Here is a 25,721-nt window from a genome sequence, read left to right as displayed (position 1 = left end):
GCAGTTTTTAACGGTACGTGGGAATGCAGTTGAGGGTACAAATAGTGGAATTGTGGAAAAATGAACAAACAACAACAAAAAACAAATGGCAAAAAGGTGAAGGAAAGCAGTGAGTTTGGGATATTAGAGTTGGGCCGTCACGAGAACACATCCCCTGCACCACCACCCCCACTGCGGCTTGTAAGAACAACTTGGAGTGGGAGTAAGAACTGGGGGCCAGAGCGTCCTACTGTAACTGTGAGGGGTGTATTAGCTGTGAATGGGGATGGGACGGGACATTGGAAGTGAGAATAGCCAGCATCTGCAGAGCTGGGGAAACCCGATATCCAGTGTGAGCACTGGAAGCCTGGGGACAGGAGGGGGTGAAACTGAAATAGAATGTTAGTAATGGCTGTGATGATGAGAGTTTGGAAAGTGAGAAGGGTTTGGGAAAAACGAGCTGAGGAAGGCAAAGTTGAGCAAGGTGTAACAGGGATGTCGTTACCTAGAAGAAGAGGTGAGGGGAGCCTGGAAGGGCTCAGGGAGAGTTCCACCCCACAGGACTGAAAGCAGCTGGGGAAGCAGGGTAAAGACATTTATTTTCTGATATGGGTGCCTCTCAACTCTGTGCTACACCAAGAATTATTACCTGTAGGTGATTTTTGTAACAGTTGTAGGAGCTACTGGCAAGATAAGTTTACTTTTTTTGGACCAATTAAATGCAGGCTAGGAGAACAAGTAGGAATGTATAAATTCTTGTACATGCCAGGTTTTCCAAAACCATTATTTGGGTATGACATGTTAGAATAGTTGAATGTAGAGTTTAAATTCAGTAGAGAAAATTGGAGCTACTTGTCAAGCAAGAGCAATGGACTGAAAATTTTAAGTCTGGCTTTAACACAAACTGGGAAAAGCAATGTTGTACTCCCAGAAGTTACGTAAATCCTACATTGGGTATACACAGGATTGCGGGCATCAGGGACGCCTGGCAGAGCCAAAAATGCAGCCCAGTGAAAGTTAAGTTAAAGATGGGAGCCAGCCCAACCAGGGTAAAGCAATGCCCTTTGAGGATACAAGATTGTAGGAGGATAAAAGAAATAATAAATAACTTTTTGGATTTTGGATCACTGATTGGATAGAAATCCAAATGCAGCACCCCAATCTTGCAAATGACAAATTGGATGGCAAGAGCTATAGTTTGGTACAAGATTTGAGGGCAATTAAAAGAAATGTTGAATATATACAACACATGGTGTATATCTTTATTGACCAAGGTAAGGAATAAGCAGGTGGGGTTTACTGTTCTGGATTTGAAGGACACCTTTTTCTGCCTGGTTTTGCCAAAGAAAGTCTAAAATCATTTGCCTTTGAATAGGAAAACTCAAATATGGAGAGAAGAAAAAAATAATGATTAAAAATAAGAATAATAATCACAGAATCACAGAATCACAGAATTGTAGGGGTTGGAAGGGACCTCCAGAGATCATCGAATCCAACCCCCTGCCAAAGCAGGTTCCCTACACCAGGTCGCACAGGTCGGCATCCAGGCAGGTCTTGAACATCTGCAGAGAAGGAGACTCCACCACCTCCCTGGGCAGCCTGTTCCAGTGCTCCGTCACCTCACTGTAAAGAAGTTCTTGCACACATTGGTGCAGAACTTCCTATGCTGCAGTTTCCAGCCGTTTCCCCTTGTCCTGTCTCCACTCACCACTGAAAAGAGTCCGGCCTCGCCATTCTGCCCCCCACACCTTAGATATTTATAGACCTGAATCAGGTCCCCTCTCAGTCTCCTTTTCTCAAGGCTGAACAGACCCAGTTCACTCAGCCTTTCCTCATAGCAGAGATGCTCCAGGCCCTTCACCATCTTCGTGGCCCTCTGCTGGACTCTTTCCAAGAGATCCCTGTCTTTTTTGTCCTGGGGAGCACAGAACTGGACGCAGTGCTCCAGATGAGGTCTTACCAGGGCAGAGTAGAGGGGGAGGATCACCTCCTTTGACCTGCTGGCCACGCTCTTTTTAATGCACCCCAGTACGCCATTGGCCTTTTTGGCCACAAGGGCACACTGCTGGCTCATGGCCAACCTGTCGTCCACCAGGACACCCAGGTCCCTTTCCGCAGAGGACAGAATAATAATATTCTGTCATAATAATATATAAAAATAATATTAGATATAATATTATTTATAATTTATTATTTAAAATAATATTCAGAGGACTGAATAATAATTCAGTTAACCTGCACAGTGTTACCCAGGGTTGTGAGAACAGCCCAATGATTTTTGAGAACTGGTCAACTCTTGAGCCTGAGCTTTGGGTTCACCATCTCACAGTGGAACTTGTACATGGGTGCTACAGTAATAAAGGACTGTGTGCAATGGACTGTGAGCTTGCTGAATTTCTTGATTTAAATGGCTATCAAGTTTCTCAACAGAAAGCACAACTGATCAAAGGGAAGGAAGCCATTTGCTGAACACCCAGATCACCAAGGCAGAGCTGCCTCCAAGCCAGCAGTGTGCGACTGCATGGAGACTGTCTGTGCAAGTTGGTCAGAGCTACAGGAGGAGCCGTTGGACAATGCTGAGGAGTCCTGGGTTCATCGACGGAAGCAGTTTTGTGAGACAAGGAAACCGTAAGGCAGGACATGCAGTAACTGCTGCTGACAGGGTAATTGAAGCACAGCCATTACCTGTGGGGACTTCCGATCAGAAGGCTGAAATAATTACCCTGACAAGAACCTTAAATGTATGGACAGATGCTAAATATGCTTTTGGGGTGGTACCCACTTGTGGTACCATCTGGAAAGAGCGAGGGTCGCTTACACACAAGGAAAACAAATTCAGCATGATGTAGATCTACCAAAGAACATCACGGCTGTTATACATTGTAAAGGACATCAGAAGAGTGACACCGTACAGGAAACCGGGAATATGATGGTGGATCAGGGGGCAAAACAGGCAGCTGAAGGAAAAGAAATTGGAGAACTGGCTTTAAGTCCAGATGGTAAACTTGAAATATCTGAACCTTAGTCAGAACCTATAAGGTACTCTAGAAAGGATAGGAATCTAATGATTGAAGGGAAGAGAGCAAGCTGACAGATGGCTGCATACCCAGATGGACACATTGTTGTGCCCGTTAGTTTTTTATAGCATTTGGTTCTAAGGGAACATGATAAAACATGGAGGTACTGACACCAGAAAGTAACTGTACAATCCTAGTACCAGGAACAGGGCGCAAGTGGGGCTTGTTGGAAAGGAAACCTTCCAGGGCTACAATCGCAAATTGATTTTTTTTTGAACTGCCAGGAAAAAGGAGGGTTTCGATATATGCTGGTTCTAACCAATACCCTCTCAGGGTGACCAGAAGCATTCCCTTGCAGGACCAATAGAGCCAAGGAAGTAACCAAGGTGCTTTTGCAGGAGATTATTCCAAGGTTTGGGTGTCCTGCAACAATACCCTTCAACCAGGGAACTCATTTTATTGCAGAGATAGTCCAACAGGTCAGCAAGCATTGGGAATAAATTGGCAATTGCACACAGCACACAGACCACAGGCGAGTGGTCAGGAGGAAAAGATGAACTGTCTAATTAAGTCACAGGGTGTAAAACTGGGCCAGGAAGCTGGACTATCCTGATCACAGTTGTTGCCTTTGGCTCTCCTTAGTACCAGAACAAAACCTAGAGGTAAAGAGGGGTTAAGTCCTTTCACAATACTGTACAGAAGGCCTTATGTTGTACAAACGGGGATCTCTACCCAAGTAGGGAGCGAAATACTAACTGAGCATGTGATAAGTCTACAGGAATAGCTCTGAGAAAAAGAGAAACTGATTCTAGGAACTAGAGCCCAAGGCCTTGATATGGCTTGACAGCATGTATATAGCAGATCTCTTTCAGATTCGCCCCTGGAACCAAGGTGGGTAGGTCTGTTCCAGGTGCTGCTAACATCCCACACAACAGTAAAAGCATTGTGGATACATCATACAAGAGGTAAGAAGGTCCCTCGAACACAATGAGAACTGAAATCAGCTGCACCCTTAAAATTGTGAATCCAAAGACAGAAATGTGGGCTCTTGTAATTGTTAGAAATGTTGATTTGATGAGTGCAGCATAAGATGTGAATACTTATGTATCTCTTGGGACAGACATCATTGCATATCAGTATTGTTTGGTATGTGGGCAAACTAAGGATTTAAACTTTTCACTTCTTGTTGTCCCTGATGATTTTCAGGCAAGAAATCAAACTGTTGCAGGGTTTGAGTCACTGTCCTGGTGGGTGATGATCAACAAGAATGTAGATCGGATTAACTACGTCTGTTATAATCAATGGAGATTTACAAATTATACAGAGAGTGCAATAAAGAGAATTGCAGGACAGTTATATGCCACAAATAGGATGGCTGGAGAAAATAGGATCTCCTAAGATATGATACGAGAGTGTATATGTAATGTTGTATACCGTTGTTGCACCTTCATGCCAATAACACAGCTTGGATGACATAATAACGAAGGCATTGCAAGGGCTTGGTACCAGCCTTGTCAATGAAGTGGCAGAAAAATCAGGAATAGGTAATTCTGGATGTAATAGGTAATACACTGGATGGTAACTAACTGAAGCGTGCTGTTGTACGGCTCCTGAGAAACACCACAGCTCTGCTGAAGAATTCCCACCTGGATCCTGGCTTCCGCTGGGAGTTCCTGGCTGCTGGGGAAAGCAGCTGAGCCAAATAGCTCTGTTTGTTTGGCTTACTGATTTGTCATTACTGGTTCTTGTGCAATGCATGGCTGTTGCCAAATGTATGGTTGTCCCTTTTCACTTTCTACCTTTTCTTCATTGCGTGACATTGGTGCCATCACTGCTGAGGAGTCACCGGGTGGTGTCTGTGGCAAATTGGGTGGCTCTAATTGTTGCCTACAAATTGGATGGCAATGAAGAGGTTGCTAAACAAATTGCCCGTGGGTGAAACGCCTCCTATTCTGTGTGCCGTTGCCACTCTCGTGTTTGTTCCTTGCGTGGTTCCATGGTGGATTCAACTTATACAAGGACTTGTATCCTCCATGTGCTTTGTAACCACTTCAACTGATGATGAACAAGTCCAACGCATCAGGGCAACCTTTGTAACCAAGCCCAAGACATCCTTTCTAACAACTGTGTAACGTTTAACCCCCCTTCCTCCCCACCCCTCTTTTCCCTTCCGCTTACTTTTTCTCTTTTCTTCCTTTCTCTTTTCTCTTTCCTCACCACCACGAACGGTCGCTTGCACATCAGTTTCAAGCAGCCTTGTTCTGGCTCCAAGCTTGCTGCCAGGCGCATTTCTTGTGATGAGACTGACTTGTCTAGGAGATGAGTGATGGGTGTTGCCGTGGGGCAACCAACATCACTGTGTGGACAATTGTAGCTGTTTGCCTTCGCAAGAGAGTGCTCAGGACCGTTTGCTGGCGGAAGATCTAGCCTGTGACCAAGTGACTCCAGCTTGCCGTGGGAGACTGGGGGATGATCCCACTGTACCCTGCAGGTACAAGGCGAGATACAAGTGGGCGCCTCCCTGCTCCCTCTTATCTGCTGGCAAGGCCCGGAAGATGGGAACCAAAGGAGTTCCTGCCGAGATCCAAAAGCCAGAAGCTGTCACTCCAAAAACAACTGACTCAACCCCTCTGGACTCACAGATAAGGTGGGACTGCCACGTGGTCACCGTCGTCGTCGACAGAACAACAGTGCCCGACGACCCACCACCACTGAAGATCAAGGACTGAACTATGAACCACGCTGGATCCACGGTGGTGACCATCTATCTCCCTCTTGCTTCCTGTAGAGACTCCTTGCTTCTCCTTTCCTATGTTTCCTATCGCCCTCCTTCTCTTCCCCATCCCCCTCATTCAAAATACTGTTCGTCCTCCCCTCCCCCACCTCCCTGATTAAGATCTCTAATAAACTGGTCGGAACAACATTTCAGCCGTTGTCCTGTAAGCCCCGGGCACCTCCCTAAAATCCTCCTGTCGGCGCTGGAAGGGATGCACTGCCCGCGGCCGGCCTCCCTTTGCTATTTCCTTCGTTTATTCTTTACTTCAGCACGTGGCAGACATCAGCACTGCAAACGGCTGATCAAGCAAGCATCGGCGGTTTCCAACGCACTGATGTTTGAAAGGCTTCGGGAAGCGCTGGCGCATTCCTGTGTGCAGCGGGGAGGAAAAAGGAGTAACAAGAAAGCACACATGTTGGTGTTGGGTTGGTTTTATTGATGACTTACTCCAATTGCTAACAGTTGTTCAAGTAAAATGGGCAAAAGCCCAAGTCCATAGATGGAAATGGCATCAACTCCATAGATGGAAATGGCATCAAGTCGATAGATGGAAATGGCATCAACTTCATAGATGGAAATGGCATCAACTTCATAGATGGAAATGGCATCAAGTCGATAGATGGAAATGGCATCAACTCCATAGATGGAAATGGCATCAACTCCATAGATGGAAATGGAATCAAGTGGAAACCGGCAGTTGATTGGTGTCTTCCCGTCCCCTGCCATGCCAGGAAAGCAGAGGCGGCCTTCCAGACGTGGCTGTTTTATTCCACAATCAGAGGGATTGTGTAGAGGGAATGCCGGATTCCAAAAGTGGATGCAGGCGCCCGGGGCTTGATCAGCGTCACCTGCAAGGGCAAAAAAAAGGAAAGGCAGATCAGCAAGGGCCCTTCTCTTCTCTGCTGCCCTCCCTTCCTCTGCTCGGAGGTGGCACGAGGGCAGGGAGCAGGCCTGCTCTCCGGCACTTGGTCCCTGCGGCCAGAAGCTCTTTGGCCGGAGGAAGCCTCAGGGCAAGGGGGAGAGGCGTGAAGGCTGTGCTTGTGAAACAGAGGGGACGAGCAGAGCAGCGAGCTGCCTTACCCGGCCTATGTTGTAGTCTGCGGGCCCGGGCTTCACTGCTTTGCCCTCTGCAGGCTTTGGTCGGGCCGCCATGGTGTATGCGGGCGCCCTGGTCTTGTAGGCGTCCACAGCTACCTTGGGAAACGCCGCGGGACCCGGAGTCTGCAAGAGAGTCATGGGTGCACGGGGCTGGGATCACACGCAAGGCTCTCTCTTTCCCTGGAAGCCTGCGTTGAGCAAAGGTGCTTGGGGCTTGGAAGCCCCCTGGCACAGGGAGAGCAGCCCAGCTTCGGATGCTAACATGGAAAAGAGGAGCAGCAGAGCTCACCTTGGCAAGGTCTTCGTCAAAGCGGCCGCGCTGGCTCCTTCCCCTCATGGAGTAGCAGGGGCTGGCCGCCGTGTAGGCTGTATTGGGGCCCATCAGCTTGGGCAGGTTGTAGGTGCCCGGACCTGCAGGAGGAGCAGCAGAGAGCGTGTGCGTGAGGGGCTGGAGGAGACGGAAGCAGCAGAGAGAGGCAGCCCGCCCAGCCTGCTGGGGGGAGGGCTCGCCCCTCTGCCAGTTCCTGCCTCTACTCCGGCACTGGGCCAGTGCCGGCAGCTCCGAGCCCGAGCAGCCGGAGCCGCTGCGGGCCGAGAGGTGCTGGTCACGCCAGAAAGCTTGCGGCCCCAGCACGGCGCAGGCTGCACGGTCGGCCCGCTGCTGGTGCTGAGCAGCAGCCCGTCCCTGCAGGATGCTCAGGATGAAGGGTCTGCCTTTGCCGGGGTCAGCGTACCTGGAGGGCGGTCTGTGCGCAGGGGCTCCCGCCGGAAGGCCATGGACTGCACCGGTGGGCACTTGAAGATGTGCCTGTTGGCTGCCTCGGTGCGGTAGTCACCTGGGGTGGAGGAGAAGAGGAAGAAAGCCGTGAAGTGCTGGTCTCCTGCAGCCGCAGAGACAACGTCCCGAGGAAAGGGTCTTCTGAAGGGCTGCAGGATTGCTGAGGGGCGCAGGCAGCACGCGGGGACGCTTTTCCGTGCCCCGCCACTATGTCCTGCCTTGCTGTCCCTCCTGTCAGCCCCTGGCTCTCTGTTCTTTTCGGACGCGGGGTCCTTGTGCCCTCAGCCCGTGGTGCTGGGCAGCCGTCCTTCTCCGAGGGGAGGGCGTGTTTATCGCTGCTCACAGCGGTTTGTGCTCTCTCACAAAAGACCGACGGCTCCATCAGGGCACGAGCTGACCCAGGGCAAACGCCGCGTGTGGGGGAAGCGCTGCAGAAGTGGTACTCACTGGGTCCGGGGGTGACGGTGGTCTTCGTCATGGGGCGTCCACAAAGGTGGGCGCTCGGAGCCACTTGCTTCCCGTTCCTGGTGATGGCGGGCTGCACAAAGTAGCAGGGACCTGGCCCGCAGCTCTCGGCCGCAGGCGGCTTGGTCCCTCGAAACGTGTACGCGGGGGCACGGGCTTTGGTGGGGCTGTGGCCCACGAAACCTAGGAGGAAAAGCAGAAGAGTCAGTCCCTGAGCGCAAACGCCTGCGCCAGAGCCTTGCGAAGCCGCCGGAAGGAGAGAGCGGAGCTTTGGCCAGCGCGCTGCCTGTGGCCAGCAGTTTCCAAAGGCCTGCCCACACCACGCGCGCAGGCACTCCGCAGCGAGAGCCCCAGAGCGCCGAGTCTGCGGGAGGCTCCGACGGCACGGGGAAAGGCTCGGGAGCTGCTCTGCCCCGCCACGGCCACGACGCGCGTCCCCCTGCACCCCGGCGATGGCCGCCGTACCTGTTGTCCCCGGGATGGAGTACTGGGGCCCGGGGCTGGGGAACTGGGCCGAGATGAGGCCGCGCGGGCGATGCGGTCTCCACGTCCCCACCCAGGCTCCGTCCATGCTGGCAGGCGCGTGCCTCCAAACCTACAGGCAAGAGCAGAGGAGTCAGTGCCGGGCTGCCCCGGCAGAGGCCGCGGGTGAGCTCCGCTTGCCGCCGCCCGCCGCTCGGAGCCCGGAGGGGCCGGCAGGAGCGGGCTGTCTCCTCCGCTCAGCCGCGAGCTGTCCGCCGCGTGGCTTGCGGCTCCCGAGCCAGAAGGGCCGGCAGCGATTTCTGCTGCTCACGGCGGTCCTGCCGCTCTCGTGCCGCACGCCCCTCGCGCGCGGCGGAGCTCAGCCCGCACCCCGCGGCCGGGCTCTGCGGCCCAAGGCGTGCCGGAGCTCTCCCTCACCTCTGTGAGCCTTGGAGGACGAGCGCGACGAGGCTGAGCTAGTCTGCTGCTGGGGCTGCTCTCGGGCACGGGGCACGGCGAGCGGCTGCGGGCAGCGCAGCTCACGAATGGGGCGCCTGGAGCCGGCGGCCAGCTGCCCTCGGGGAGGGCCCGGCGTCGGCATTGTGACGGCACGCGGGCTCCGGGGACGTCATCGGTGCTGGGACGTCTCCCGGCCGGCCCGGAGCCGCGCCCTCCACGCCTTTTCGGCCGCGCACCCCAGCCCGGAAAAAGCTGGAGCGCACGCTGCCGACCCCTGCAGATGGACCGAGCTCTCAGTGCCAGTCCCGTGCCGCCCGGGGCTCCTGGGGCTTGATCAGCGTCACCTGCAAGGGAGAGAATCCCAGCGGGGAAATGCACTGAAAGTCCCTTCCGCCTGGGAAGGCGCAGCCACCAGCTTGATGATTTGGTTGCCCTCTCCTTTAGCTTGTTCCAAAAATACATCTAAATGAAGTGCACGTGTTGTTGCCGTTCACTCTGTTCTAGAGCGCATCCGTGGCACCAGGCAATTCCTCTTCGCCCAGTCCGGCCCAGACAGGCCAGGACCAGATCATAGAATCACAGAACAGGCTGGGTTGAAAAGGACCACAATGACCATCTCGTTTCAACCCCCTGCTGTGTGCAGGTCGCCAACCAGCAGCCCAGGCTGCCCAGAGCCACGTCCAGCCTGGCCTTGAATGCCTGCAGGGATGGGGCATCCACAGCCTCCTTGGGCAGCCTGTTCCAGTGCCTCACCACCGTCAGAGTGAAAGGCTTCCCCCTCACATCCAACCCAAGCCTTCCCGTTCGCCCTTCTCCTATCGCTAGGAGACTTGCAGACAGACATTCCCCCTCCTGTTTATACACTCCCTTCGAGTATTGGAAGGCCACAGTGAGGTTTCCCCCGGAGCCTTCTCTTCTCCAAGCTAAACAAGCCCGGTTCCCTCAGCCCTTCTTCATAGGAGAGCTGCTCCAGCCCTCTGATCCTATTAGCGGTCCTGCTCTGGACCCGTTCCGAGAGCTCTGCGTCTTCGTTGTGCTGGGGGCCCCAGGCCTGGGCGCAGCGCTGCAGATGGGGCCTCACAAGAGCCGAGCAGAGGAGGACGACCACCTCCCTCTCCCCGCTGGCCGCCCCTTTTTAATGCAGCCCAGAACACAGCTGGCCTTCCAGGCGGCGAGCGCGCACTGCTGGATCCCGCCGCACCCCCGCCTCACCCTGAAGAAGAATAGGATCCCCGATGGCAACACCGAGCTGTGCAGCCTTTCCCCGTTATTCTGAGGATGCCGCCACACCTCCTCAAAACCCTCCCAAAATGCCCAGGACGCCCCAAGCTTCGCCCCCTGCCCCCCCCAAAATCCCCAGGGGCCCATCCCCCCAACACTCCCCAGAGCCCTTCAGCTGGCCACAAATTTTCCCAGGACCCCAAAGCTCACCCAGGGCGCCCAAGCTGCTTCCAGCGCGCTTCTTTTCCAGCTCCGCAGGGACGCCTCCCCTGCCCTGAGCCACGGGCAGTGCTGCGGGGGCATCGCCCCGTGCTGAACTGCAGTCCTGGTTCTGCACCGCAATAGAACCGTCACAATCTGGTCCAGGCTTCAGAACAACCACCGTACTGTCCTATTCTCAGGACAGGTGCGGAACAAACGCTCGCTGTGCCAAGCGCGATGGAGAAGCCAGGAGTGAGTCGTCTCGCTTCTCAGCTTCTCCCCCCGCCAGCAACGCCCCCCCGTTGCTATTGGAGTTGCTGTTACTGGAACAGTTGATCAGTTAGTAGAGAGTGCCCCAAAGGCTGCTTGCCTCCAAACGACGTATGATAGAAAGCTGCAGCCACACGGTGAATCACCGGTGATGGTGCCTGTTGATCCTGAGAGGATGCCTGCTTTAACCTGGGCGCTTCAGAACCACTGAAAGCCATAGGCACACAACTGCAAGATGAGATACAGGCTACGTCTCAGGGAGAAAGAAGCCGGGCACTGCTAGAAGAGGCTGTAACCTCTAACCATCTGCAGTCGGGATACAAAGCACGGACGTGGGGGGAGGTTGCCCAAGAGTCAACTGACTACGGGAGAAAATATGGTTTCTTCCAGCGGTTTCTTCCTCCAGGAAATTGGAGCCAAGGGAAGTGAGGCTTGCCGCGGCCAGCCTTGCCCCCCGGCCACCTAGCCCAAAGCTCAGTGGGACTGGGAGGGTCTCACTGTCAGTAAAAGCAGGGAGGCGAAATATCGATCATAAGCGTAGTTGTCTCTGGACACTGGGCTGGCACAAGGCTGTTCCACGAGATCTGATGAACGGAGCAGCCACTGTCAGGTTAGAGGCATTCGTTGAGCGGTGGCCGGAACAGAAGCTCAGGAATCTGGAGGAAAGCAAAAGCCCAGGTGCGAGGGCTTCTCCCGAGGAACCCGAGCGGCTCTCCAAGCCATTAGAAAGCTGCTGTCTTTGCCCCTCCCAGGTGAGGGGTGGATGCATGAGAAAGCTCACAGCCAAGGGAAACAAAGAGATCCTCGATGTAACACCTTCTGTGCAAAGGCCTCACCACTCTTGCCACTTATCCCTGGGAGTCACGGTTCAGTGGCTGAGAAGCTAGGGAAAGCCTCTTATCTCCCTGGCCAGCCTGTGTCGATTGACCCGGCTAACCTGCGGCCAGTTTCCCTAACCCTAATGGAATCCCTGAACGAATGTGCTTGGAAGGCTAAAGACACCCCGAGAAAGGAATAGAAAAGCAACACTTGCTGGACTGTGCCCTCCTTTGTTAGCCGTATTAACAAAGCCCCAGAAGGGCGAGTCGGTGTCTTGTTGTATGTTACAGAAGATCCCCGTGGGACCTGGATTGGACACAGGAAGGCTGATAGCTGATTTTAACAGCTGTGGTTTGTGACAGAAGATGCGATCACGCTAGAATCCTGAATACACCTCTTGATGACACGTTCTGGTTGCAGCAGTGTTATGTTTTGCGTTGCTGTGGGTGTGGGTGGTGATTGGTATCGGTCCTCGGACCTGTTAAACTTCACAACTGGCTTCAGAGTTCTTAGAGGTCATCCTAGCTTCCTGGTGCTCCCTGCACAGTGATAGCCTTTCTTTTGAGCCCTTCTTTCACCCCTTTTTATCAAACTGATCATGACTGGCATGTAAGTCCTCCGCAGCCTTTCCAAATTCCTAACAAACTGGGAAATGAATCAGGGGACCCATCTAATATCTGTCAGACGTGGGCACAAAGGAAACGTGTCATAAAGCCTTTTGCACTGATGCTTTTCAGTGTCACACCAGTCCAGGAGCTCCATCCAAAGCGTGGCTGTTGGAAAGCGCCTAAGCTTTGGTAGGAGACGTGTACGTCTCTGGGATTACTCCTCTTTGATGCTTCCTCCTGTGGGCTATCCTGCACACGCTCTCCTGTGAAAGCCTCTGTAGACTGTAACAGTACTCAAACTTGCCAAGCTAGGATTTCACTCTCCCAGCATTTGAATTGCTTTGGAAACGCTCAAGTGGAGAGTTCTCATGGCACGAAATCATCTCAGAGAACACTCCATGGCAAGTCCACATACTGTCAGATTGGACTAGGTACGCTTTTGGTGAATTAACTGAAGCGTGCTGTTGTACGGCTCCTGAGAAACACCACAGCTCTGCTGAAGAATTCCCACCTGGATCCTGGCTTCCGCTGGGAGTTCCTGGCTGCTGGGGAAAGCAGCTGAGCCAAATAGCTCTGTTTGTTTGGCTTACTGATTTGTCATTACTGGTTCTTGTGCAATGCATGGCTGTTGCCAAATGTATGGTTGTCCCTTTTCACTTTCTACCTTTTCTTCATTGCGTGACATTGGTGCCATCACTGCTGAGGAGTCACCGGGTGGTGTCTGTGGCAAATTGGGTGGCTCTAATTGTTGCCTACAAATTGGATGGCAATGAAGAGGTTGCTAAACAAATTGCCCGTGGGTGAAACGCCTCCTATTCTGTGTGCCGTTGCCACTCTCGTGTTTGTTCCTTGCGTGGTTCCATGGTGGATTCAACTTATACAAGGACTTGTATCCTCCATGTGCTTTGTAACCACTTCAACTGATGATGAACAAGTCCAACGCATCAGGGCAACCTTTGTAACCAAGCCCAAGAAATCCTTTCTAACAACTGTGTAACGTTTAACCCCCCTTCCTCCCCACCCCTCTTTTCCCTTCCGCTTACTTTTTCTCTTTTCTTCCTTTCTCTTTTCTCTTTCCTCACCACCACGAACGGTCGCTTGCACATCAGTTTCAAGCAGCCTTGTTCTGGCTCCAAGCTTGCTGCCAGGCGCATTTCTTGTGATGAGACTGACTTGTCTAGGAGATGAGTGATGGGTGTTGCCGTGGGGCAACCAACATCACTGTGTGGACAATTGTAGCTGTTTGCCTTCGCAAGAGAGTGCTCAGGACCGTTTGCTGGCGGAAGATCTAGCCTGTGACCAAGTGACTCCAGCTTGCCGTGGGAGACTGGGGGATGATCCCACTGTACCCTGCAGGTACAAGGCGAGATACAAGTGGGCGCCTCCCTGCTCCCTCTTATCTGCTGGCAAGGCCCGGAAGATGGGAACCAAAGGAGTTCCTGCCGAGATCCAAAAGCCAGAAGCTGTCACTCCAAAAACAACTGACTCAACCCCTCTGGACTCACAGATAAGGTGGGACTGCCACATGGTCACCGTCGTCGTCGACAGAACAACAGTGCCCGACGACCCACCACCACTGAAGATCAAGGACTGAACTATGAACCACGCTGGATCCACGGTGGTGACCATCTATCTCCCTCTTGCTTCCTGTAGAGACTCCTTGCTTCTCCTTTCCTATGTTTCCTATCGCCCTCCTTCTCTTCCCCATCCCCCTCATTCAAAATACTGTTCGTCCTCCCCTTCCCCACCTCCCTGATTAAGATCTCTAATAAACTGGTCGGAACAACATTTCAGCCGTTGTCCTGTAAGCCCCGGGCACCTCCCTAAAATCCTCCTGTCGGCGCTGGAAGGGATGCACTGCCCGCGGCCGGCCTCCCTTTGCTATTTGCTTCGTTTATTCTTTACTTCAGCACGTGGCAGACATCAGCACTGCAAACGGCTGATCAAGCAAGCATCGGCGGTTTCCAACGCACTGATGTTTGAAAGGCTTCGGGAAGCGCTGGCGCATTCCTGTGTGCAGCGGGGAGGAAAAAGGAGTAACAAGAAAGCACACATGTTGGTGTTGGGTTGGTTTTATTGATGACTTACTCCAATTGCTAACAGTTGTTCAAGTAAAATGGGCAAAAGCCCAAGTCCATAGATGGAAATGGCATCAACTCCATAGATGGAAATGGCATCAAGTCGATAGATGGAAATGGCATCAACTTCATAGATGGAAATGGCATCAACTTCATAGATGGAAATGGCATCAACTTCATAGATGGAAATGGCATCAAGTCGATAGATGGAAATGGCATCAAGTCGATAGATGGAAATGGCATCAAGTCCATAGATGGAAATGGAATCAAGTGGAAACCGGCAGTTGATTGGTGTCTTCCCGTTCCCTGCCATGCCAGGAAAGCAGAGGCGGCCTTCCAGACGTGGCTGTTTTATTCCACAATCAGAGGGGTTGTGTAGAGGGAATGCCGGATTCCAAAAGTGGATGCAGGCGCCCGGGGCTTGATCAGCGTCACCTGCAAGGGCAAAAAAAAGGAAAGGCAGATCAGCAAGGGCCCTTCTCTTCTCTGCTGCCCTCCCTTCCTCTGCTCGGAGGTGGCACGAGGGCAGGGAGCAGGCCTGCTCTCCGGCACTTGGTCCCTGCGGCCAGAAGCTCTTTGGCCGGAGGAAGCCTCAGGGCAAGGGGGAGAGGCGTGAAGGCTGTGCTTGTGAAACAGAGGGGACGAGCAGAGCAGCGAGCTGCCTTACCCGGCCTATGTTGTAGTCTGCGGGCCCGGGCTTCACTGCTTTGCCCTCTGCAGGCTTTGGTCGGGCCGCCATGGTGTATGCGGGCGCCCTGGTCTTGTAGGCGTCCACAGCTACCTTGGGAAACGCCGCGGGACCCGGAGTCTGCAAGAGAGTCATGGGTGCACGGGGCTGGGATCACACGCAAGGCTCTCTCTTTCCCTGGAAGCCTGCGTTGAGCAAAGGTGCTTGGGGCTTGGAAGCCCCCTGGCACAGGGAGAGCAGCCCAGCTTCGGATGCTAACATGGAAAAGAGGAGCAGCAGAGCTCACCTTGGCAAGGTCTTCGTCAAAGCGGCCGCGCTGGCTCCTTCCCCTCATGGAGTAGCAGGGGCTGGCCGCCGTGTAGGCTGTATTGGGGCCCATCAGCTTGGGCAGGTTGTAGGTGCCCGGACCTGCAGGAGGAGCAGCAGAGAGCGTGTGCGTGAGGGGCTGGAGGAGACGGAAGCAGCAGAGAGAGGCAGCCCGCCCAGCCTGCTGGGGGGAGGGCTCGCCCCTCTGCCAGTTCCTGCCTCTACTCCGGCACTGGGCCAGTGCCGGCAGCTCCGAGCCTGAGCAGCCGGAGCCGCTGCGGGCCGAGAGGTGCTGGTCACGCCAGAAAGCTTGCGGCCCCAGCGCTGCGCAGGCTGCACAGTCGGCCCGCTGCTGGTGCTGAGCAGCAGCCCGTCCCTGCAGGATGCTCAGGATGAAGGGTCTGCCTTTGCCGGGGTCAGCGTACCTGGAGGGCGGTCTGTGCGCAGGGGCTCCCGCCGGAAGGCCATGGACTGCACCGGTGGGCACTTGAAGATGTGCCTGTTGGCTGCCTCGGTGCGGTAGTCACCTGGGGTGGAGGAGAAGAGGAAGAAAGCCGTGAAGTGCTGGTCTCCTGCAGCCGCAGAGACAACGTCCCGAGGAAAGGGTCTTCTGAAGGGCTGCAGGATTGCTGAGGGGCGCAGGCAGCACGCGGGGACGCTTTTCCGTGCCCCGCCACTATGTCCTGCCTTGCTGTCCCTCCTGTCAGCCCCTGGCTCTCTGTTCTTTTCGGACGCGGGGTCCTTGTGCCCTCAGCCCGTGGTGCTGGGCAGCCGTCCTTCTCCGAGGGGAGGGCGTGTTTATCGCTGCTCACAGCGGTTTGTGCTCTCTCACAAAAGACCGACGGCTCCATCAGGGCACGAGCTGACCCAGGGCAAACGCCGCGTGTGGGGGAAGCGCTGCAGAAGTGGTACTCACTGGGTCCGGGGGTGACGGTGGTCTTCGTCATGGGGCGTCCACAAAGGTGGGCGCTCGGAGCCACTTGCTTCCCGTTCCTGGTGATGGCGGGCTGCACAAAGTAGCAGGGACCTGGCCCGCAGCTCTCGGCCGCAGGCGGCTTGGTCCCGCGAAACGTGTACGCGGGGGCACGGGCTTTGGTGGGGCTGTGGCCCACGAAACCTAGGAGGAAAAGCAGAAGAGTCAGTCCCTGAGCGCAAACGCCTGCGCCAGAGCCTTGCGAAGCCGCCGGAAGGAGAGAGCGGAGCTTTGGCCAGCGCGCTGCCTGTGGCCAGCAGTTTCCAAAGGCCTGCCCACACCACGCGCGCAGGCACTCCGCAGCGAGAGCCCCCAGAGCGCCGAGTCTGCGGGAGGCTCCGACGGCACGGGGAAAGGCTCGGGAGCTGCTCTGCCCCGCCACGGCCCCGACGCGCGTCCCCCTGCACCCCGGCGATGGCCGCCGTACCTGTTGTCCCCGGGATGGAGTACTGGGGCCCGGGGCTGGGGAACTGGGCCGAGATGAGGCCGCGCGGGCGATGCGGTCTCCACGTCCCCACCCAGGCTCCGTCCATGCTGGCAGGCGCGTGCCTCCAAACCTACAGGCAAGAGCAGAGGAGTCAGTGCCGGGCTGCCCCGGCAGAGGCCGCGGGTGAGCTCCGCTTGCCGCCGCCCGCCGCTCGGAGCCCGGAGGGGCCGGCAGGAGCGGGCTGTCTCCTCCGCTCAGCCGCGAGCTGTCCGCCGCGTGGCTTGCGGCTCCCGAGCCAGAAGGGCCGGCAGCGATTTCTGCTGCTCACGGCGGTCCTGCCGCTCTCGTGCCGCACGCCCCTCGCGCGCGGCGGAGCTCAGCCCGCACCCCGCGGCCGGGCTCTGCGGCCCAAGGCGTGCCGGAGCTCTCCCTCACCTCTGTGAGCCTTGGAGGACGAGCGCGACGAGGCTGAGCTAGTCTGCTGCTGGGGCTGCTCTCGGGCACGGGGCACGGCGAGCGGCTGCGGGCAGCGCAGCTCACGAATGGGGCGCCTGGAGCCGGCGGCCAGCTGCCCTCGGGGAGGGCCCGGCGTCGGCATTGTGACGGCACGCGGGCTCCGGGGACGTCATCGGTGCTGGGACGTCTCCCGGCCGGCCCGGAGCCGCGCCCTCCACGCCTTTTCGGCCGCGCACCCCAGCCCGGAAAAAGCTGGAGCGCACGCTGCCGACCCCTGCAGATGGACCGAGCTCTCAGTGCCAGCCCCGTGCCGCCCGGGGCTCCTGGGGCTTGATCAGCGTCACCTGCAAGGGAGAGAATCCCAGCGGGGAAATGCACTGAAAGTCCCTTCCGCCTGGGAAGGCGCAGCCACCAGCTTGATGATTTGGTTGCCCTCTCCTTTAGCTTGTTCCAAAAATACATCTAAATGAAGTGCACGTGTTGTTGCCGTTCACTCTGTTCTAGAGCGCATCCGTGGCACCAGGCAATTCCTCTTCGCCCAGTCCGGCCCAGACAGGCCAGGACCAGATCATAGAATCACAGAACAGGCTGGGTTGAAAAGGACCACAATGACCATCTCGTTTCAACCCCCTGCTGTGTGCAGGTCGCCAACCAGCAGCCCAGGCTGCCCAGAGCCACGTCCAGCCTGGCCTTGAATGCCTGCAGGGATGGGGCATCCACAGCCTCCTTGGGCAGCCTGTTCCAGTGCCTCACCACCGTCAGAGTGAAAGGCTTCCCCCTCACATCCAACCCAAGCCTTCCCGTTCGCCCTTCTCCTATCGCTAGGAGACTTGCAGACAGACATTCCCCCTCCTGTTTATACACTCCCTTCGAGTATTGGAAGGCCACAGTGAGGTTTCCCCCGGAGCCTTCTCTTCTCCAAGCTAAACAAGCCCGGTTCCCTCAGCCCTTCTTCATAGGAGAGCTGCTCCAGCCCTCTGATCCTATTAGCGGTCCTGCTCTGGACCCGTTCCGAGAGCTCTGCGTCTTCGTTGTGCTGGGGGCCCCAGGCCTGGGCGCAGCGCTGCAGATGGGGCCTCACAAGAGCCGAGCAGAGGAGGACGACCACCTCCCTCTCCCCGCTGGCCGCCCCTTTTTAATGCAGCCCAGAACACAGCTGGCCTTCCAGGCGGCGAGCGCGCACTGCTGGATCCCGCCGCACCCCCGCCTCACCCTGAAGAAGAATAGGATCCCCGATGGCAACACCGAGCTGTGCAGCCTTTCCCCGTTATTCTGAGGATGCCGCCACACCTCCTCAAAACCCTCCCAAAATGCCCAGGACGCCCCAAGCTTCGCCCCCTGCCCCCCCCAAAATCCCCAGGGGCCCATCCCCCCAACACTCCCCAGAGCCCTTCAGCTGGCCACAAATTTTCCCAGGACCCCAAAGCTCACCCAGGGCGCCCAAGCTGCTTCCAGCGCGCTTCTTTTCCAGCTCCGCAGGGACGCCTCCCCTGCCCTGAGCCACGGGCAGTGCTGCGGGGGCATCGCCCCGTGCTGAACTGCAGTCCTGGTTCTGCACCGCAATAGAACCGTCACAATCTGGTCCAGGCTTCAGAACAACCACCGTACTGTCCTATTCTCAGGACAGGTGCGGAACAAACGCTCGCTGTGCCAAGCGCGATGGAGAAGCCAGGAGTGAGTCGTCTCGCTTCTCAGCTTCTCCCCCCGCCAGCAACCCCCCCCCGTTGCTATTGGAGTTGCTGTTACTGGAACAGTTGATCAGTTAGTAGAGAGTGCCCCAAAGGCTGCTTGCCTCCAAACGACGTATGATAGAAAGCTGCAGCCACACGGTGAATCACCGGTGATGGTGCCTGTTGATCCTGAGAGGATGCCTGCTTTAACCTGGGCGCTTCAGAACCACTGAAAGCCATAGGCACACAACTGCAAGATGAGATACAGGCTACGTCTCAGGGAGAAAGAAGCCGGGCACTGTTAGAAGAGGCTGTAACCTCTAACCATCTGCAGTCGGGATACAAAGCACGGACGTGGGGGGAGGTTGCCCAAGAGTCAATTGACTACGGGAGAAAATATGGTTTCTTCCAGCGGTTTCTTCCTCCAGGAAATTGGAGCCAAGGGAAGTGAGGCTTGCCGCGGCCAGCCTTGCCCCCCGGCCACCTAGCCCAAAGCTCAGTGGGACTGGGAGGGTCTCACTGTCAGTAAAAGCAGGGAGGCGAAATATCGATCATAAGCGTAGTTGTCTCTGGACACTGGGCTGGCACAAGGCTGTTCCACGAGATCTGATGAACGGAGCAGCCACTGTCAGGTTAGAGGCATTCGTTGAGCGGTGGCCGGAACAGAAGCTCAGGAATCTGGAGGAAAGCAAAAGCCCAGGTGCGAGGGCTTCTCCCGAGGAACCCGAGCGGCTCTCCAAGCCATTAGAAAGCTGCTGTCTTTGCCCCTCCCAGGTGAGGGGTGGATGCATGAGAAAGCTCACAGCCAAGGGAAACAAAGAGATCCTCGATGTAACACCTTCTGTGCAAAGGCCTCACCACTCTTGCCACTTATCCCTGGGAGTCACGGTTCGGTGGCTGAGAAGCTAGGGAAAGCCTCTTATCTCCCTGGCCAGCCTGTGTCGATTGACCCGGCTAACCTGCGGCCAGTTTCCCTAACCCTAATGGAATCCCTGAACGAATGTGCTTGGAAGGCTAAAGACACCCCGAGAAAGGAATAGAAAAGCAACACTTGCTGGACTGTGCCCTCCTTTGTTAGCCGTATTAACAAAGCCCCAGAAGGGCGAGTCGGTGTCTTGTTGTATGTTACAGAAGATCCCCGTGGGACCTGGATTGGACACAGGAAGGCTGATAGCTGATTTTAACAGCTGTGGTTTGTGACAGAAGATGCGATCACGCTAGAATCCTGAATACACCTCTTGATGACACGTTCTGGTTGCAGCAGTGTTATGTTTTGCGTTGCTGTGGGTGTGGGTGGTGATTGGTATCGGTCCTCGGACCTGTTAAACTTCACAACTGGCTTCAGAGTTCTTAGAGGTCATCCTAGCTTCCTGGTGCTCCCTGCACAGTGATAGCCTTTCTTTTGAGCCCTTCTTTCACCCCTTTTTATCAAACTGATCATGACTGGCATGTAAGTCCTCCGCAGCCTTTCCAAATTCCTAACAAACTGGGAAATGAATCAGGGGACCCATCTAATATCTGTCAGACGTGGGCACAAAGGAAACGTGTCATAAAGCCTTTTGCACTGATGCTTTTCAGTGTCACACCAGTCCAGGAGCTCCATCCAAAGCGTGGCTGTTGGAAAGCGCCTAAGCTTTGGTAGGAGACGTGTACGTCTCTGGGATTACTCCTCTTTGATGCTTCCTCCTGTGGGCTATCCTGCACACGCTCTCCTGTGAAAGCCTCTGTAGACTGTAACAGTACTCAAACTTGCCAAGCTAGGATTTCACTCTCCCAGCATTTGAATTGCTTTGGAAACGCTCAAGTGGAGAGTTCTCATGGCACGAAATCATCTCAGAGAACACTCCATGGCAAGTCCACATACTGTCAGATTGGACTAGGTACGCTTTTGGTGAATTAACTGAAGCGTGCTGTTGTACGGCTCCTGAGAAACACCACAGCTCTGCTGAAGAATTCCCACCTGGATCCTGGCTTCCGCTGGGAGTTCCTGGCTGCTGGGGAAAGCAGCTGAGCCAAATAGCTCTGTTTGTTTGGCTTACTGATTTGTCATTACTGGTTCTTGTGCAATGCATGGCTGTTGCCAAATGTATGGTTGTCCCTTTTCACTTTCTACCTTTTCTTCATTGCGTGACATTGGTGCCATCACTGCTGAGGAGTCACCGGGTGGTGTCTGTGGCAAATTGGGTGGCTCTAATTGTTGCCTACAAATTGGATGGCAATGAAGAGGTTGCTAAACAAATTGCCCGTGGGTGAAACGCCTCCTATTCTGTGTGCCGTTGCCACTCTCGTGTTTGTTCCTTGCGTGGTTCCATGGTGGATTCAACTTATACAAGGACTTGTATCCTCCATGTGCTTTGTAACCACTTCAACTGATGATGAACAAGTCCAACGCATCAGGGCAACCTTTGTAACCAAGCCCAAGACATCCTTTCTAACAACTGTGTAACGTTTAACCCCCCTTCCTCCCCACCCCTCTTTTCCCTTCCGCTTACTTTTTCTCTTTTCTTCCTTTCTCTTTTCTCTTTCCTCACCACCACGAACGGTCGCTTGCACATCAGTTTCAAGCAGCCTTGTTCTGGCTCCAAGCTTGCTGCCAGGCGCATTTCTTGTGATGAGACTGACTTGTCTAGGAGATGAGTGATGGGTGTTGCCGTGGGGCAACCAACATCACTGTGTGGACAATTGTAGCTGTTTGCCTTCGCAAGAGAGTGCTCAGGACCGTTTGCTGGCGGAAGATCTAGCCTGTGACCAAGTGACTCCAGCTTGCCGTGGGAGACTGGGGGATGATCCCACTGTACCCTGCAGGTACAAGGCGAGATACAAGTGGGCGCCTCCCTGCTCCCTCTTATCTGCTGGCAAGGCCCGGAAGATGGGAACCAAAGGAGTTCCTGCCGAGATCCAAAAGCCAGAAGCTGTCACTCCAAAAACAACTGACTCAACCCCTCTGGACTCACAGATAAGGTGGGACTGCCACGTGGTCACCGTCGTCGTCGACAGAACAACAGTGCCCGACGACCCACCACCACTGAAGATCAAGGACTGAACTATGAACCACGCTGGATCCACGGTGGTGACCATCTATCTCCCTCTTGCTTCCTGTAGAGACTCCTTGCTTCTCCTTTCCTATGTTTCCTATCGCCCTCCTTCTCTTCCCCATCCCCCTCATTCAAAATACTGTTCGTCCTCCCCTTCCCCACCTCCCTGATTAAGATCTCTAATAAACTGGTCGGAACAACATTTCAGCCGTTGTCCTGTAAGCCCCGGGCACCTCCCTAAAATCCTCCTGTCGGCGCTGGAAGGGATGCACTGCCCACGGCCGGCCTCCCTTTGCTATTTCCTTCGTTTATTCTTTACTTCAGCACGTGGCAGACATCAGCACTGCAAACGGCTGATCAAGCAAGCATCGGCGGTTTCCAACGCACTGATGTTTGAAAGGCTTCGGGAAGCGCTGGCGCATTCCTGTGTGCAGCGGGGAGGAAAAAGGAGTAACAAGAAAGCACACATGTTGGTGTTGGGTTGGTTTTATTGATGACTTACTCCAATTGCTAACAGTTGTTCAAGTAAAATGGGCAAAAGCCCAAGTCCATAGATGGAAATGGCATCAACTCCATAGATGGAAATGGCATCAAGTCGATAGATGGAAATGGCATCAACTTCATAGATGGAAATGGCATCAACTTCATAGATGGAAATGGCATCAACTTCATAGATGGAAATGGCATCAAGTCGATAGATGGAAATGGCATCAACTCCATAGATGGAAATGGCATCAACTCCATAGATGGAAATGGAATCAAGTGGAAACCGGCAGTTGATTGGTGTCTTCCCGTTCCCTCCCATGCCAGGAAAGCAGAGGCGGCCTTCCAGACGTGGCTGTTTTATTCCACAATCAGAGGGGTTGTGTAGAGGGAATGCCGGATTCCAAAAGTGGATGCAGGCGCCCGGGGCTTGATCAGCGTCACCTGCAAGGGCAAAAAAAAGGAAAGGCAGATCAGCAAGGGCCCTTCTCTTCTCTGCTGCCCTCCCTTCCTCTGCTCGGAGGTGGCACGAGGGCAGGGAGCAGGCCTGCTCTCCGGCACTTGGTCCCTGCGGCCAGAAGCTCTTTGGCCGGAGGAAGCCTCAGGGCAAGGGGGAGAGGCGTGAAGGCTGTGCTTGTGAAACAGAGGGGACGAGCAGAGCAGCGAGCTGCCTTACCCGGCCTATGTTGTAGTCTGCGGGCCCGGGCTTCACTGCTTTGCCCTCTGCAGGCTTTGGTCGGGCCGCCATGGTGTATGCGGGCGCCCTGGTCTTGTAGGCGTCCACAGCTACCTTGGGAAACGCCGCGGGACCCGGAGTCTGCAAGAGAGTCATGGGTGCACGGGGCTGGGATCACACGCAAGGCTCTCTCTTTCCCTGGAAGCCTGCGTTGAGCAAAGGTGCTTGGGGCTTGGAAGCCCCCTGGCACAGGGAGAGCAGCCCAGCTTCGGATGCTAACATGGAAAAGAGGAGCAGCAGAGCTCACCTTGGCAAGGTCTTCGTCAAAGCGGCCGCGCTGGCTCCTTCCCCTCATGGAGTAGCAGGGGCTGGCCGCCGTGTAGGCTGTATTGGGGCCCATCAGCTTGGGCAGGTTGTAGGTGCCCGGACCTGCAGGAGGAGCAGCAGAGAGCGTGTGCGTGAGGGGCTGGAGGAGACGGAAGCAGCAGAGAGAGGCAGCCCGCCCAGCCTGCTGGGGGGAGGGCTCGCCCCTCTGCCAGTTCCTGCCTCTACTCCGGCACTGGGCCAGTGCCGGCAGCTCCGAGCCTGAGCAGCCGGAGCCGCTGCGGGCCGAGAGGTGCTGGTCACGCCAGAAAGCTTGCGGCCCCAGCGCTGCGCAGGCTGCACAGTCGGCCCGCTGCTGGTGCTGAGCAGCAGCCCGTCCCTTCAGGATGCTCAGGATGAAGGGTCTGCCTTTGCCGGGGTCAGCGTACCTGGAGGGCGGTCTGTGCGCAGGGGCTCCCGCCGGAAGGCCATGGACTGCACCGGTGGGCACTTGAAGATGTGCCTGTTGGCTGCCTCGGTGCGGTAGTCACCTGGGGTGGAGGAGAAGAGGAAGAAAGCCGTGAAGTGCTGGTCTCCTGCAGCCGCAGAGACAACGTCCCGAGGAAAGGGTCTTCTGAAGGGCTGCAGGATTGCTGAGGGGCGCAGGCAGCACGCGAGGACGCTTTTCCGTGCCCCGCCACTATGTCCTGCCTTGCTGTCCCTCCTGTCAGCCCCTGGCTCTCTGTTCTTTTCGGACGCGGGGTCCTTGTGCCCTCAGCCCGTGGTGCTGGGCAGCCGTCCTTCTCCGAGGGGAGGGCGTGTTTATCGCTGCTCACAGCGGTTTGTGCTCTCTCACAAAAGACCGACGGCTCCATCAGGGCACGAGCTGACCCAGGGCAAACGCCGCGTGTGGGGGAAGCGCTGCAGAAGTGGTACTCACTGGGTCCAGGGGTGACGGTGGTCTTCGTCGTGGGGCGTCCACAAAGGTGGCGCTCGGAGCCACTTGCTTCCCGTTCCTGGTGATGGCGGGCTGCACAAAGTAGCAGGGACCTGGCCCGCAGCTCTCGGCCGCAGGCAGCTTGGTCCCGTGAAACGTGTACGCGGGGGCACGGGGCTTTGGTGGGGCTGTGGCCCACGAAACCTAGGAGGAAAAGCAGAAGAGTCAGTCCCTGAGCGCAAACGCCTGCGCCAGAGCCTTGCGAAGCCGCCGGAAGGAGAGAGCGGAGCTTTGGCCAGCGCGCTGCCTGTGGCCAGCAGTTTCCAAAGGCCTGCCCACACCACGCGCGCAGGCACTCCGCAGCGAGAGCCCCAGAGCGCCGAGTCTGCGGGAGGCTCCGACGGCACGGGGAAAGGCTCGGGAGCTGCTCTGCCCCGCCACGGCCCCGACGCGCGTCCCCCTGCACCCCGGCGATGGCCGCCGTACCTGTTGTACCCCGGGATGGAGTACTGGGGCCCGGGGCTGGGGGAACTGGGCCGAGATGAGGCCGCGCGGGCGATGCGGTCTCCACGTCCCCACCCAGGCTCCGTCCATGCCGGCAGGCGCGTGCCTCCAAACCTACAGGCAAGAGCAGAGGAGTCAGTGCCGGGCTTGCCCCCGGCAGAGGCCGCGGGTGAGCTCCGCTTGCCGCCGCCCGCCGCTCGGAGCCCGGAGGGGCCGGCAGGAGCGGGCTGTCTCCTCCGCTCAGCCCGCCGAGCTGTCCGCCGCGTGGCTTGCGGCTCCCGAGCCAGAAGGGCCGGCAGCGATTTCTGCTGCTCACGGCGGTCCTGCCGCTCTCGTGCCGCACGCCCCTCGCGCGCGGCGGAGCTCAGCCCGCACCCCGCGGCCGGGCTCTGCGGCCCAAGGCGTGCCGGAGCTCTCCCTCACCTCTGTGAGCCTTGGAGGACGAGCGCGACGAGGCTGAGCTAGTCTGCTGCTGGGGCTGCTCTCGGGCACGGGGCACGGCGAGCGGCTGCGGGCAGCGCAGCTCACGAATGGGGCGCCTGGAGCCGGCGGCCAGCTGCCCTCGGGGAGGGCCCGGCGTCGGCATTGTGACGGCACGCGGGGGCTCCGGGGACGTCATCGGTGCTGGGACGTCTCCCGGCCGGCCCGGAGCCGCGCCCTCCACGCCTTTTCGGCCGCGCACCCCAGCCCGGAAAAAGCTGGAGCGCACGCTGCCGACCCCTGCAGATGGACCGAGCTCTCAGTGCCAGCCCCGTGCCGCCCGGGGCTCCTGGGGCTTGATCAGCGTCACCTGCAAGGGAGAGAATCCCAGCGGGGAAATGCACTGAAAGGCCCTTCCGCCTGGGAAGGCGCAGCCACCAGCTTGATGATTTGGTTGCCCTCTCCTTTAGCTTGTTCCAAAAATACATCTAAATGAAGTGCACGTGTTGTTGCCGTTCACTCTGTTCTAGAGCGCATCCGTGGCACCAGGCAATTCCTCTTCGCCCAGTCCGGCCAGACAGGCCAGGACCAGATCATAGAATCACAGAACAG

The 25,721-nt window shown here is 56.3% G+C and overlaps 1 protein-coding gene and 1 pseudogene across 1 annotated transcript; both read right to left on the bottom strand.

Annotated features, from left to right (window-relative positions):
* Positions 1-6,203: 6,203 nt before the first annotated feature.
* Positions 6,204-17,147, bottom strand: LOC125703024 (outer dense fiber protein 3-like). The gene is made up of 7 exons (XM_048966977.1): positions 17,061-17,147; positions 16,626-16,755; positions 8,096-8,296; positions 7,605-7,706; positions 7,160-7,281; positions 6,853-6,993; positions 6,204-6,620 (listed from the first exon to the last, which is right to left on the bottom strand). The coding sequence occupies exons 2-7, from the start codon at positions 16,729-16,731 to the stop codon at positions 6,537-6,539; spliced, it is 756 nt and encodes a 251-aa protein (XP_048822934.1). The 5' UTR covers positions 16,732-16,755; positions 17,061-17,147; the 3' UTR covers positions 6,204-6,536.
* Positions 17,148-22,180: 5,033 nt separating this feature from the next.
* Positions 22,181-25,721, bottom strand: part of LOC125703186 (outer dense fiber protein 3-like) — a 5,843-nt pseudogene continuing 2,302 nt past the window's right edge.

Source organism: Lagopus muta, chromosome 20 (genome assembly GCF_023343835.1).
Source record: "Lagopus muta isolate bLagMut1 chromosome 20, bLagMut1 primary, whole genome shotgun sequence".
In the NCBI taxonomy this organism is placed as follows: Eukaryota; Metazoa; Chordata; class Aves; order Galliformes; family Phasianidae; genus Lagopus; species Lagopus muta.
The sequence above is the reverse complement of the archived record's forward strand: the minus strand, read 5'-3'. Positions and strand labels throughout refer to the sequence as shown.

What these genes read in the sequence shown, in the direction of transcription:
- LOC125703024 (XM_048966977.1), bottom strand. Translation starts at nt 16,731, where the DNA reads ATGGACGGAGCCTGGGTGGGGACGTGGAGACCGCATCGCCCGCGCGGC. An exon ending in GCGCACAGACCGCCCTCCAG is followed by an intron (nt 7,282 to 7,604) that starts GTACGCTGACCC and finishes CTCCTCCTGCAG; the next exon opens with GTCCGGGCACCTACAACCTG. An exon ending in CAGACTACAACATAGGCCGG is followed by an intron (nt 6,621 to 6,852) that starts GTAAGGCAGCTC and finishes TTGCCCTTGCAG; the next exon opens with GTGACGCTGATCAAGCCCCG.